Raw genomic sequence first — 14,984 nt, forward strand, 5'->3', positions numbered from 1 at the left:
ATGAACGTAGAAGTATCTTTGTCAAATATGGTAAGAAAAGATGGATTTGCCAGTCAGAATAACAAACAGGAAGAAAAGACAGCAAGATTTTTTACTAGAAAGGTTCTTTATTTTGTGGAAGGTTTGCTTGTAAATAAGTTTATTTAAAAAAAAAAGTAAATCAGCCTGCATCCAGACGCATTTCTGTTGAAATGCCCAAATGGGTGATTCACAGCTTCTCACCATTGGAAGGAAGGCGTTTCCCTTCTCCACATGCAAACACTGATACCTACTGTAGTTAGAAAATCCTCTTGGGCTTCTAATCCAATAGAGACCTGTCATTTTATGTCCTGTATTCTGCCGGAATCATGCTTATGTTGGGCAGGTCTTGGAAACAAATGTAGTTTGGTTTCTTTTAATAACTTGCCTCGGACAATAAAGCCTTGAGTCCTGCTGCTGGCCCCTCAAGAAAGAATCCTCTTGTGCAAGCAGTAGTTGCTGCATTCAAAAATAGTCTCCAAACTATTTGGAATGAAGCAATCCAAGAAAATCCACATTGTTTGTTAAAAAAAATAGTCACTAAGTTTCTTTGTAAATGAATGAAACTAAAACCTTAAGGCCACATTTCAACGAGCTAATACTATGCCTTGAACTTATGTAGCCTGAGATACAGCAACTCAGCTCCACTCTCTGCTAGAAAAGAGAGGGAGAAGGCTTTTGTGTGTTTGCAACTGCATTTTCAGCTTAAATTGCAGAACAAAATCCAAGAGGAATTAAGAAATCACAGTAACCTCCCATTTTCTGTTCTGAGGGTGGTGTACACTTCTCTGACTTGAGGCACAGAGAAGAGGAAAAAAATCATTCTACTTGTGATGGGTCAGGGGCAGCAGCAGCAGGAGCCCTTGCCTGAGATACCCCACTGGCAGGGTGGGCACTGCCCAACTACCAGTAACTCAGAAACAGCTCCCAGCAGGCTCAGCAAAAGCAGCGCCTCTGTTGTGAAGGTGAGTTGTGCACTTACGAAAATTATCCCAGAAGGACATAAGAATTTATTAACTTGCTTCTTGTACAAAGGACTTCGTTCTCATCTGGTTTATCTGAAACTCTCACACTGGCAAGTCAACCCTAGGTCTTCTGCATATTGTTTGGTCTCCCAGTCAACTTCTCTCACCTCTTATGTCCTGAAAACTGTCTTCTTCTTTAGAAGGGATGCCTCTAATTTGCATTCTTAATTTTCAGCTACAAGACTCAGTGAAATTATTGACCTCCCCTGGATTTTTGGGATGACAAAGTACTACTGGACAAACAAGGACAATAACTTTGAGACAAATGGATAAATCATTTCCCCATATCAAAATATTTATTAACTGCATATAATTAATTGGTTTCTTTTCATGATTTCCTTCTTTCTTTTCCCTCCTTCTTTTTCCATGCACTGATCCCTTATTTGTATATTGCTGTGAGATCTTTGCAAGAATGAGTATGAATGGACCCTCATGAAAAGAACAGGGCCCTGTCCTGGATTTGTACAGTACAAAGATATAAAAGTGTGAAGAGACAAAGAATGTCAGCAGCAAAACCTTCACAGCTGAAGATGCAGAAACAGCTTGTATGTGCAGGCACTTAGTGAAATAAATACTGGACAAAAATAAATAAACACGACAATGCTCAAATCCTGATATCCTGACCCTAAGTAAAACCTGAGAAGAGGTTTGCCCACCTGTCTTGATATCCCCGGGGTTTTCAGCAGCTGAGAACAAAACATGGTTTTGTGCCATTTTTCTAGTGTCCTTTGCCAGGAGAGGTGCTTTGCCTTTGGAGTGACATGGACTTCACCAGCAGCTGGTCTAAAAGTATCCCAGCTGATTACCATGAAAGCAAAGCACTGCTCTGACACCGTTTCTCTGCTAACCTGTACTATGTGTTTGTGTTGTGTAACTGGTACCCATTGTGTGCTAACAGATGGAGGTCTGCCATTTTCTTTGGTTTCATCTCTCAGGAATTTTGTCTTTCACACCTATAACCAGACCTGTTAAGAGCTTAAGACATAAATCACTGGGAGAGACCTGGGGGGAGAAAGTTCAAAGCAGACCTCTTCCGTGACCAAAATAAAAAAAATCAAGCAACTAAACTCAACAAAAAATGTTGTACTTGGTTCACTCTCAAGCTAGGAATATGATTTTTAAAAGACTTCAATCGAACTCCACATATAAGTGAATTTGATTCAAAGCCCACTATAGCCAAGGTGAGCTTTTAATTAGATATGCACATTTTTTGTCCATTTTCAATCTATGTAAGATCATTTGTCACCTGCATGGTTTTATATTTAAACTGTGCCCATATCCCTGGTACAAAGTACGTATCCCAAATGCCTGACACCAGGGCACACAAAGTTAATGGGTCACTACTAGAGTGGCCCTTTGATATACTGTGTTATTGGTGCTTGTCTTTGAGAACAACTAACTTTGTCTACAGGTATTTTGCTTTAGCAGCAAATGAATCACTCAGGGTGAGCTGTGAATTACAGCTCTTAAATGAACAAGGATCCTACACAACAGTGGCACCTGATCTAATCTTTCCTTTGACTCTGTGCTCATAGGAAGTCAAGGTAAATTAATGTTCAATGCGTCATTTCAATCAGCAACTGACAAGACCTCCTGTAATGACCTGGATTCACCACAACTAGTGAGGATACCAACCAACACAGGATGTGTATTGTGTCATGTGTCAATGAAAATGTGCATTTGTGACCTGTCTGTGCAATATCAGTGGATTTGATTCTGATTTCCTATTCCTATCGTCAGAGTTGACAACTAATGGAGCACCAGAGGTTTTATTTTTAAGAGCCTCTGGTCTGAGCAAAAGGAATGGGAAGAGTGGACGTGCACATAGGATCTATAGAGGGAGACAGTAACTAATAGAGACTTCATTAAATTTGAAGTATCCAGGCACAATTTGTGGTAAAGTTCCTGGAAACCAGTTCTGCTTTTGAAGGGTCTGCTCAAAACCACAGTTCTGAAACAGACAGAGGTCAGAGATCAGACCTTAGTAAGAATGAGGAAATAAGGCCTTTCCCTCCACATCAGCTTAAATTTGAAACATTCACTTTGTCCAACATTTCTGTTGCCCTAAGGCATGGAAATTTGTAACCAGTGTACAGGACAGCAGGCAGGATAGCTGTGCACAGGATAGCTGTGTTAGAGAGACAGCTATGGTTTAAGAACAGTTAAGGAGAGTGGGTAACCCACACCTTCAGCCGGGATCATCCGCTCCCCTCCCAGGTGGTGCATGGTATATATTAGGGTCTGTATGTGTATAAGTTGATTTTGTAAAGGAACCTTGTGGGGTTTTTTAAATAGCATTATTCTTTGTCCATTTGGAGGCACGTGATGCCCAGTGCAAGCAGCACAATATCTGAGTATGCACACTTTCTCTCTGCACAATAGCAAGTTCCTTGGGCTTTTATCTCTGGACTGATCACAGCAGCTTTGGGTTGCTGTTTATCCGGAGGCTGGAATACATTCCCACATGCCGGACCAGGTTGGGTTCCACCACGTAGGCGTTCTCCCCCTTAGCCCGCAGCAGGGAGTAGAGGGCAGTGTCCTTAGCAAACCCCTGCCGGCAGTGCAGCCCTTTCAGGTAACCTAAGGCACGTCGGGCAGAGGGAGCAGGGAAGAGCATGGCTGGGGTGCAGCACTCGGTGACAGGCACCACGTTGTAGAGCGCAGGGTGCAGCCGGCGCAGCTCCAGCAAGTAGTGCCGCCCTACCAGCTCCAGCAAGGCCATGCTGTACAGAGCAAAGAACAGCACGAGGAACCAGCCAGGGCCAGGCCTCCCCAGCACCCAGGAGTACACATAGCTCAGCATTGGCCCCAGGAACATGCCCAAGCCAAACCACTCAAGGATTCTCATGGGCTCAGGGTTGAAGTAATGCTGGAGCCTTTCAGGATGGTAAAGCTTGAAATAGAGAGCATCTCTGAGGTATGGTTTGGATAACCGGGCCAAGAGGAGGTGCTGCAGGACAGAGAATATCTCCTCCTCTGGCACAGCATCATCTTCCACTACAAGGATGTACTGTGGATTGTATGATAACAGGGACTGCTCAAGGCAGAAGACATAGTCCTGCTTCTCCTTCTCAAACTGGTTCACACTGGGGTCAGGGTTCTCTCCAGTTCTGTCCCGACTGACCATAGGAAAGAAGCTGCTCAGCAGCCTGACATCCTGATGGCTACTGGGGTCTGACTCCACATTGCAGAGGAGCAGGCGGTGGCTCTGGCAGCGTGCACCACATTTCTGGAGGAGGTGGTGGAAGCGGGAGGCCACCTGCAAGACATAGTGGAAATCATTCCGCCTCTGCACAGTGATAATGGTGATCAGCAGCAAGGGCTGGAAGGCATCACTGCCAGAGGCCTTGGAGGCATTTGGTATTTGCATCTTCTCAAAGTAATGGAGGGCATCCTGTCCCTCCTGCTGGTTATGCTCCAGGAACTCCTGGCTCATGGGCTTCAGGTGCCAGCGCCGCAAATAGAAGTAGGAGTGGAGGAGGCGGTGGCAAATTAGAGGTGCGAGCACCCCGAATGTCATCACAGTCAGCATGAGGAGATGGATAACAGGGCTGGAACAGCGGCACCACCTCCCACAGAGCTGCCAAGCTTGGTGTAACATAACTGCTGCGCAAGGAGGGCACTCCTGTGCTATTCATGCCCTCAATCCTTCATTTCCAGTGCATCCTTCTCCATGGATTGCAAGGTATCACTGCAGCAGTAGTCCAAGTTGTCCAAGCCTAGAAAGGAAGAAAACTCATGGTTACTGAAATAGAAACTGACAGACAAAATGGAAAGCAGGGGTTTAGTTACTGAGTAAACCCAAATATATGGCCCCAGAGGAGTCCTTGTATTTGGGGCATCACAGATTAGCCTTAAGAGATTTACAATAGACACATAAAATTTAGTTTCAGCAAAGTGCCCCTAAGGCCTTTTCATCACACAGAGGCTCTGATCTCACTTAGCTTGATAGGACTTGTGTTTGTTACTGTGCTTCAAACACCTAACAACAGGCAACATGGATGCAGCATGTGTGGAAATCCCTTTCTGTTAAAGGCCAAGAACTTAGATACCACTGTCGGGTCACAGTGACATAGTAAGATTTGTGTCACAGCCAAGAACCACAGCCAGATCTCTTGTATCTTAGACTAGCACATATTTGAGAGACAAACTTTTACCTCTCTGGAATGACACATGCTTCCCTTCTGTTTCTCACACACTTTTAAACACATGTTTTTTCACTTTCCCCCGAAAATGTGAAGCCAGATAACAAAGACACCAATTTACTTCACTAAGGGCCTGTGTATGCTAAGGACCATGTCTGTGTCTGTCTGTCTCAGGTGTCTCCTCCTTGCTACGCCCTGTGAAATACATGGCCACAACACGATGTTGCAATTGAGCCATTGACTCATATTTCTTATTTAGAAGTTTGCAATTTAAAAGTATTTGTCTTCTATTTAAACTGAAACATTCATATAAATATGTGGGGATTTTTGTACAGACACACACTTTAAGTAAACATCCACCTTCACAAAAGTTAGATTTTTTCATGTTTGACTTTACTGTTCTGCCTTCCTGCCATGAACACCTTGCAGCCTGGCTGTCAGAAGCTTATGAAAAATCAGGACAATTAGGCTGTTCAGCTAAATTCTGTTGTGCCAGTAATCTCCCTTTTTAATCTGCTGTTTCATTCTCCCTTTGATTTCCTGTTCCCTCTCCTTCTGAACTGAGTTGTTCATACCCCTGCACTGAGCTGACTGACTGCATTGGATGTTCAGTGGAGAGTTTCTCCAATTTTTGACCTCCTGCCTTCAGCAAGTTTTGATTACCAAGTGATGCTCCCAGATCAAAATGTTATTCTTTATTCTTCTCTATGCTGTCATCTAAAGCAGCCTAAACAATGCTGAATGGGTGGAAAGAAATGATGGCTTTTTTCATCTGTCTCAGAAAACTGGATTTGTACAAGAAATTACTTGGAGGAGACAGAGCATGATCTGACTCTGGGTGTACTTCAAAACTGCCTTCTTTACTGTAGTCACAGATTTGCTGGTTTTACTATTAGAACTTTTTCCTTTTGACATATGGAAATGTGAAAACCTTCTATAAAAGGCCTCTTAACAAGATTAGTGGAAAATATATGAGTTACTCCAAATATTTGTTAGAGAAGAGGCACTTCATGCTGTGAGATCTCAAACCATCCTTAAATAGACTGTAGTATCAGTGTTGTGCTCTTTTTTGAGTCAAGAAAAGATTTAGATTGATGAAATAGGAATAACGAATTTATATTCTGATGCATGAGGATCTGAATGCATATAGCTTTTTTTTTTTCTTTGTGCAACAACTGTGAAACAATCCTGATTCACAGACACTGCATTGTATTGCATCAGTGGACCTTAAAGATGATGGCTGCCCTTCACCTGTGAGATCCAACCTATGAGGATTTAGGACATGAAGACCTGAAATTCATCAGATGCAAAGACCTGGCATTTAAATCCATTTGTTCATCCAAAGTCCTGGGCTTGCCAGCTAACCTGCCACAAGCATTAAGGAAACACACAAGTGCACAATCATAGTCTACAACTCACACTGGCATACTGTTGAGACTCCTCTTGATATCAGGGTCATTGTGGGCACTGTATCCAAACTAGACTACAGATCTGAAAGTGAGGACCACAGTGGGAAAATGAGAGGAGGAAAAGCTAGAAGGCTGTTTAGTTCTCAGGGAGTAAAGAAATTTACTTTTCATTGCCAGCTACACCGAAGATTTGAGCTACAAGAGCTGAGAGCCAGCAGTGAGCTCTGGAGATATACATTGAAGATGTGAATATACATTACTAATTTTTGGAGCATTTCTTCATTAATAGTTCTTCAAGCAACCTGGTCTGGTGAGTGGCAAGCCTGTCATGGCAGGGAGATTGGAACTAGCTGGTCTTTAAGGTCCCTTCCAACTCAAACCATTGAATGGTTCTGATGGTAATACTCACTCAAGGAGGAAACCTCCTCCCTCATACCATCTGCTACTGAGAGGAAAAAATGGTATCCTGTCTTCCCTGCTGTGGCCTCCTAAAACGAATCAAACAGATTTCACCTGAGGTCTTGCTCTTTTGCAGCCCCTGTTGTATAAGGATGCGGCTTACCTGAAGGTGCCTCCCAGGTACCTGTAACTGGACTCACATTAAGTCTGAAGCCCAACAGTTCCTTCTCCACCCACTCCTCCTGCTGGAAAAATGGTCCAGGGACTCCACCTGCTGGTGTCCCAGCTCCCGGCAGGGTCGGTGAGATGGTGCTGGTGAGCACGACCCTCTCTGGAGGTATCTACTTGCTTCACATAAGAAAGTAGCTACCCTTGGAAAAGCACTCAGGACTGGAAGCAGCCACAGTCACAAGCATTTATGACGTAACTCTGACTCCACCTCATTGATAACAGAACTCAAGATCTTAGAGCTCTTATCCTGCTTCTGCAACTCAGAGAGCCTCAAGGAAAACAACAATCACACACTTCTGCAACTCTTCCAGTTTATGTCTGCTGACTGGGCTGTTGGCACTCACATTGCCTGCCACACTCTTCGTCACTATATTTGCAGAGGAAAAAGCTGTTTTCTCTGGGTAGTGAAATAACCACAGAGGTTAAAAATGGTCAGGATTATATTAAATCAGGTCAAATACTGCAATTCATGAAAAAAAAAAGCTGAAGGAAAGCTCTAGAAAGCTCTAGAAGCTCTAGAAAAGAGGCAAGACACTGACCTCCTTTCCACCTTTTGTCTGTAACACTGGGAACCTGAAAGTTACAAATATAGATAAAAAATTTACTTCTGCAGAGGTAAAGTTTGATCTTTTCTGTAGGATTTGAATCCAGTTTCTGCTTATACTGTTTTCTGCCCATTTAGGATGGTTCTGACTTCACAGAGGCAACTCTTTTCAAAAGATGTTGGTACTGTCATTTCCAACATTTTCCCTTCCTAGGGGGAAAAGAATCTTGTTTGTTCTTCTTAAAGTAAGTGGTATTTCAGACAGAAGAAAAAAATGTTTGAGGAGAAAATTAAGAATCAGATTTGGATTTTATAGTGTTTTTAAAAATCCTGCTGTGTTAAACCTGAGTAGTAACTACTTTGCAATCATATAAATACTTGCAGTAGAGACCAGCTTTATACATGTTCTGTGTAGAACTGAGCCATTGCTTAAATGTGTCTAGAAACCATGATGATAAAAAGCTACAGATGTTGCTTGTTTCTTTTCTTAGATCCTCATGATGAAGATCCCTTCCAGAAACACCTGACTCCAAATCTGTATGCCTGTCTTCACTGGTTCCCTAATTAGATGGTTGAATTACACTGTCCAGGAGAAAGTCACCTCTGCCCACCCTGAGGGAGAGTAGAAAAATGAATAATGTCTTCATTGGGGTGCAGAACACTGTCTGCTGTGTTTATGCTTTAAAAAGGAAAGATGTCGGTTTTATGTCTGGTCCAAACTCTTCTCCACAGAGGTATTTCCACAGAGAGGCCTTCTTGGAATAAAGTTTCCTACATGTTTCAAAGCTGCAAAATTTTAGGTTCCTGGTTAGCTAACGTAAGAGAGGTCATCTACTTTCTACTCCATGTCCATCAGACAAGGACACAACCATTCCTTTACAATTGCAATATTAAATGTACCTTTTTGCCTATCTACCCTTCTTCTTAGTGTCAATGGGAAACAATGTTCCTTTCCTAACATAAAACCAGCTGGATGAAGTCATGTGGTCAGAAGCCATAGGGCTGTCTCTCCGGGAAAAACAGGCAGGCTCCCAGAAAACATCATGGAAAGTCGGACTGTCAGCAGTGTCCATCTGAGCCACAGCAGTGGCAGAAGTAAAGGTGTTTGCAGAAGCTGTAGTTTTCCCTTGTTTGTTGATCCTATAGCAGCATCCCAAATTGAAACCTTTGAGTGGAAGACACTTGCCCCAACCTAAGATCACACAGACAAGCTCAGGACCAAGCTTCTCTACTCATTAACCCTCTCTGGCAGAGACAGGGCCTTTGTCTTGCAATGACAGACAGTCCTACTTGAATCTGAGGAAACTGATACAGGTTTCAGAGCCACACAGATCTCCTCCTGTTCCATATATGCATGCTGACAGCTGAATGTGGTGTACAGATATCCTCGAATTCTGAAACCTGAGGTCCCTACCATGAGCTGATCCCTATTACTGGGCCAGATGGCCAGCTTTTCTCATCGGCAATTCCTCTTGTTTTCTGACGGTTTTTAGTAGGTCAGGTGCCAGATAATATTTCTGAAATGTGTCAGGCCTGCCTTGACAACAGCAGTGTCCAGGAGAAGCCAAGCATCCACAGCTCTGACCACAACACTCAGATGCCAAACTGGGATTGGGCTCCCTAGAAAAGACAAACCATCCTAGCAAGAGCTGTGCTTCTAAAAACATTCAGCAGAGCCTTAATGGTAAGAGATCTTGTTGTTCTTTGATTCTATTTTAGTGGCTACTGAACTAAGCCAGGAGCTACATGAATTTGGCCACTGGATGATACTTTCTCCATTTCATTGGAACTAAAAGAATAAATCTATGTCCCCAGTGAAACAGGCTGTGAACTGAATATATATTAATTACAGCTATTTTCCCAACTTCTGTCTTGCTTCTCATGTGTATTAATTTTCCTCTGCCCCATAAATGTCAAGAGAGCCCATTCCCAACAGCTGCTGACTTTCACCTGGCAGCCTCCCTGCAGTACAATCCCATGGGAAAGCAATGCTCTTCCTTGTTGCTACCAAGCAGTCAAGTAGATCAGATTAAGTGGGAGTGGAAAGCAGCCTGGAAAACAGAGTTCTGCTAGATAATAGCTAAACACAGAGACTTAAGAAAATGAGGTTTGAACTGTCTTTTAGAAAATGACACAAAGGTTTATGTGGTTTTAAAATTAATTATGCAATCCATATCTGTCTGAAATTACTATTTTTTTGTGCCTGAGGTTAGAAAAAAAAAAGGATACGTTAGGAAATTTGATAAATGATCTGTCTGAAAACTGCTCTTTTTTCATGATCTACAAAACTTTGTTTGATTTAATGTAAAACTTACAACTTTATTAAAAAAGTCCAAACAAAACAAAAAAATTATCTTAAACAATGCTGCTGCTAATAGTGGTACCAGCTTTTTACCTTTTTGCTGTCTGCTCTTGGAATCTTGGAGATAAATGTGCATTGACTCATCAGAGATGATATATATCATTTTTATTTTAACTCCTTGTGTCACAGCCTTTTGCTACAATAAGACCAGGACCCCTGCATGCTGCAGGGCATGCTGTACACATCTATAGCAAGAAGCAATTTCTGCCTTAGTGGATACTTAGCTGAACAATATAAAAGATAGGAGGGAATCTGTTTTTCCTGTAAAATGTATCATCCTGGTTTCCTGTTATCAGTACTTGGCATTTTATAGTTTGACCATACTGACAATCCACAAAGGTAAATTACCTAGAATAACTGAGAAAAACCCACAAACCATAAATGTAGTATGCTGAAGTAATCAGCAACTCTGCAAATTCAAGCAGTCTAATCAGAGGAAGAGGTACCTTGGAGAAATCTGCCCAGGAGGAGTTATTCCAGCACAGGTATTATGGAATAGCTCCTTCTATACTTCTTCTATTCAGTATCTACAGGCAATTTTGCCTTCAGGCTTACCAGGAAACCAGCCATTTTTCAGTCTCTGAAGGTACAATATGCAGATTAAATTATCTGTGATTTTGGTAGGTGTTACAGTTGGCGGAAGTCCCCCATGAGAGCAAGGGCTTGTGTTCATGAGGCCACTGTTCACAGAGGCCTTTGCCTACTCAGTCTTCCTGATGGGATGGCCTGGGGCAGAACCCAATAAAGTCAGCCATCCTTGCCCTCCCTTAATCCTGATCCATCAGCTCTTGGTCCATGAGCTGCTCATCCACCTCCAGGCCTAGTTGCTCATTGACAAAGGCTGTGAACCCCTCTTCTCATCTTCCCCACCTGCCTTTCATAAAGAGCCTGTGTCCTTCCACTCCAACACTCACAAGTCATCCTATCACTTTTCCATTATGCCAGTAGGATCACAGCCCTGCAGGTGTGTGTAAGTCTCTACCTCTCCTTGTCCATTCCCCATGTCTTTGCATAGAGGCAGTTGAGTTGGGCTCTGATGAAGCCCAAGTACTGTCTGGAATTCCTCTGTGCTGCCATTCAGAGGCACTCCTGGTGACCTGCGATCCTGTTCTGGGAATGTCTTGCTAGCTCTGGCTTTAAACTGATATGATTGGGAAGCCTGTCACTGAAGTTGCTTTTCCCCTTCCCTGACAGAAGGGCCTCAGCAGCTGCCATCAGACCAGGTTTCTCAAAGTGAGTCCTATGGTCTAAGCTAAACCCCTGGCTGTGGCACCAGTCCTGTAATCATTTCATGATTTGCCAAATTTGACAGGTTGGTACTTTCAAACCCCCTTCCATTTGACAGGAAAGACTGATGAAAAAACTACCTGTGCTCCAGAAGATGATTAAGGGACTAGAGCATCTCTTACAAGACAAGACTGAGGGAACTGGGCCTGTTCAGTGTCGAGAAGAAACACTGAGAGGGGTACTCATCCATTTCTGTCCTTGTCTTCAGGGAGAAGTCAGAAGATGGACCAGGCTCTGCTCAGCAGTGACAAACAATAGGACAAGAGACAATAGGCAGCAATTGATGCCCAGAAAGTTCCACCATAATATAAGGAAGAATTTCTTTACTGTGTGGGTGACCAAGCATTGGAACAAGTTGCCCAGAGAGGGTGTGGAGCCTCCCTTGCTGGAGATATTCAAGAACTGCCTGGAAACAATCCTATGCAATGTGCTCTGGGATAACCCTGCAACAAGCAGGTTGGACTGGGTGACCCACTGTGGGCCCTTCCAAGTTTGCCTGTTCTGTGACTGTAATAGGCTCTTTCTTATCAGAAATTCAGGCACCTATGCCATGTCTTATCAGCAGCAAATACTACCACCCTGAGCAGGGATTAGACAAAAGTAGAACTGCTACAGCTGCACTCCTCCACAAAGTGGGGATCACCTGCAAGCTGTATGTACTCTGAGCCTATGGGGCTTTCCTGTGTGGTACAGTGGTGATGTCCTTGAGAGTAGGGACACTGCTCAAGGTTACTCTCTGAGGTGCAGAGACCTCCTTACCCAGCATCTGATGTCTATAATGAGGTAAGCACATTTTGCATTAAGACTAAAACTATATTGTATGTTAATGACACTTATATATTCAGCTATAGCTTTAGGTTTAGAAGTGTAATAAGTAAAAGAGTATAATCATAATTTAAATCATTGTTAAAATCATCAACTACATCATTGTTCAACTACTATTTCATTACAGCTTAATTATTGTTAAATCATACTTAATTTTTGATTAAATTATTCAATTCTTGCTTAATTACATTTTATCATTTCTTTATCATGAAATAATTAATTGCCATTTTAATATCATCTAATCATTAATACAACCTTTTTGTTATCCCCACAATGATGTCTTCTGTTAAAAATTCACCTGCAACAGTAGAACCATGGGTGTATGAATGAAGGAAAGAGGAAATAGATGTGGCTGCTAAGAAGTGGCAGCTTTACTGTTGTTCATTTATCACTGTAAAGAATAAAGCACAGTAATAAGGAAATAGAATATTACTTTTGTGAGCAAAGGATTTTGATGATAAAGCTGTAAGTTTCCAGCTGGGACAGGTGTGTGTGACAATGAAAATGCAAAACTGCACAAGGCAAAACCCACAATATTGTGACTCTAACCTCTGTTTGAAAGAAAGAACTTTTAGTCATACTGATAAAAAGCATTTGTCTTCTAAGAGACACTCTCTACTAATGTTAAACTACTGAGTTTTCCTGTGTATTCACCACCTGTGTCTGAGGAATGCACAGTCTTCCACCCCTCCCACTGCAACATATGAAACAGACTATCCTGCACAGGAAGGCGTGGTAAATGGGATGCCCTGGTTCTCTGGCATACTGGTGATCTGCTAGAGCCCCAAGGGAGGAGGATGGGATAAATGCAGTAGCTGAAAAATAATCTGTGGTATAATTAGTGTTGCCCTTGTTGAACAGACAAGAAAGCAGCAGATTTCACATGTGCAGGAGGGTGTTTCTCTTGGCTTTTGTGCTTGCAATTGCTTGCTGAACCTGATGTGCCTTTATGGTTGTACATACATGATTTTCTTAACAATTGTATGAGAGCAAGCAAGCCTGCGAACCTGCAGTGTACACGGGTATAATTTCATGTTTTGCTACACCATCAGCACAGCTGCAAATTTCCTCAATAGCCTTTGATTTTAAATGTCAGTGATTTCCAGCATCGGGTTTCTTAGGAGTTTGTCTTCCCATCAGGAGAGCTGCCAGGTAGCACAAGGTGACCCTTAAAGCACTGGGATTAATAGCAGTTACCTCAGTGGTGATGGTCAAAGAGGAGAGGGCGGTAGATAAGAAAAGCTGATCCCACCTCCACTCCCTGCCCTCTTTGCAAGGCAAGACACACAGACATAGCATTTCGATGGGACCAGTTTTCAGCCCCCTTGCCCGTGCTTTTGACCAAAGAAATTCTGGCTATGGTTCTGCCTCGGACGAGGGTTGGTTGGCACCAAGCAGGGGGCAGAAGCTGGCTGGCTTTATTCCTCTTTCCTTAAGAGTTCCACTAACCTTCCTTAAAAGAATGGCCATTTCCGTAGGCCCAGCCAGGCTCTTGCCACCTGCCCTCCTCGTCACCATGGATAGTCACATCCCCGGAGCAAGCACGAACACATTCCCTCGATCCCTGACGCCTTCCCCTGCCCCACTGGCTCCGGTGCCGCAGCCGCCGCAGCCAAGCCCCGCCGGTTCCCACAGATCAAACCCGTCTCCGCTGCTCACCAGCCGGCAACTTCGTGCCCCCCCTTCCCCCGCTCCCTCCAGCCCCAGGGCGGCCGGCCCTTTCCCCCCCGAAAGCCAAAGCCCCGGGACAGCGCGATGCGGGCGCGGAGATTTACCCGATCCGCCGGGCAGCCCGCACCGCCGCGCCCGCCTCCCGCCCGCTCGCAGCTCCGCTCCCGCCGCTATCTTGGCACTCGGTTTGTGGCTCGCTTCTCTTCTGCGAATTTCTCTCCTCCCTCTCGGGCAATGAGGGTGGGGTTAACGGCATCAAAGAACAAACATGTGACTCCGCTGGCACGGGGATGCTTAAAGAAGGAGGGGAAGGGGAGATGTCTGGAGTGGGATCACCGAAAACCGGGGCGGGACCGGTTCGGTGAAAGCAGGTTCTGGAGCAAAAGGCGACTTGCTCGAGCCCCGGGAAGATGTCGAGTGGAGACGGCAGCGCAGCCGGAGATCCTCATTCCTGCTCGGCGGTCCCCGAATGCTCCATTAGGAGCGACGGGACTCTCGCAGCTCCCCGCAGCCCGTCCCCAGCCAGGGGTCACCTCTGCCTGTTGTCCCCTCTGCCAGGTGCCCCCGCCGGCTCCCTCACCGCCCTCCTCCGCTGGCACCAGGTGGGTGCTCTGAAGCCCCGCCTCACTCCGAGGAGAGGAAGATCACCGGGACCCCTCAGGCCCGAGTGGAAAGTCAGTATTAAGAGTCATCAGCAGGTTCTTCATGTGTATGTCAAGCTTGATAGGTGGAAACACGGAGCTTTCACTATCTCAATCCCTAACAAAGTCCTTACAGGTCAAGGCTGTCCAGGATTCAAAAATTTTATGAAACTGACCCAAAACTACCTCTGAGGTGTTCATTTCCCCTCCCCACCCTGGCCTATTTCTCTCTGTGTTCTACTTCTCTGTTCTACACTCATGCCTTTCAGCCCCGTGACCATTACACCTAATTAACCACAGTTACCTGAAATACGCCTCAAGGAAAGTTTTCTGTCTTTCATTGTAAAAAACTCAGTTTTGTGCCTGCAGCTCCAGAAGATGCAAGTACATGTATCTGGGCTAAACTATATTTCAGCCTCTGACCTCT

At 44.2% G+C, this 14,984-nt stretch overlaps 1 protein-coding gene and 1 long non-coding RNA gene across 3 annotated transcripts in view; one reads left to right on the plus strand and one right to left on the minus strand.

Moving 5' to 3' along the window:
* LOC139684207 (uncharacterized) overlaps positions 1-2,075 on the plus strand; it is an 18,911-nt gene extending 16,836 nt beyond the window's left edge. The window contains exon 3 of the long non-coding RNA XR_011699879.1: positions 1,219-2,075. This is a non-coding gene — a long non-coding RNA (uncharacterized lncRNA). The remainder of the gene's footprint in view (positions 1-1,218) is intronic.
* Positions 1,318-14,108, minus strand: PGAP4 (post-GPI attachment to proteins GalNAc transferase 4). 2 transcript variants are annotated; one of them, XM_071579829.1, is made up of 3 exons: positions 14,021-14,086; positions 12,501-12,543; positions 1,318-4,762 (listed from the first exon to the last, which is right to left on the minus strand). In XM_071579829.1, the coding sequence occupies exon 3, from the start codon at positions 4,642-4,644 to the stop codon at positions 3,457-3,459; it is 1,188 nt and encodes a 395-aa protein (XP_071435930.1). In that variant the 5' UTR covers positions 4,645-4,762; positions 12,501-12,543; positions 14,021-14,086; the 3' UTR covers positions 1,318-3,456. The 2 variants fall into 2 exon arrangements, with proteins under 2 accessions (XP_071435930.1, XP_071435929.1); XM_071579828.1 differs by lacking the exon at positions 12,501-12,543 and having other exon boundaries at positions 14,021-14,108.
* Between the last annotated feature and the right edge of the window lie 876 nt (positions 14,109-14,984).

This window comes from Pithys albifrons, chromosome Z (assembly GCF_047495875.1).
Source record: "Pithys albifrons albifrons isolate INPA30051 chromosome Z, PitAlb_v1, whole genome shotgun sequence".
Lineage (NCBI taxonomy): Eukaryota > Metazoa > Chordata > Aves > Passeriformes > Thamnophilidae > Pithys > Pithys albifrons.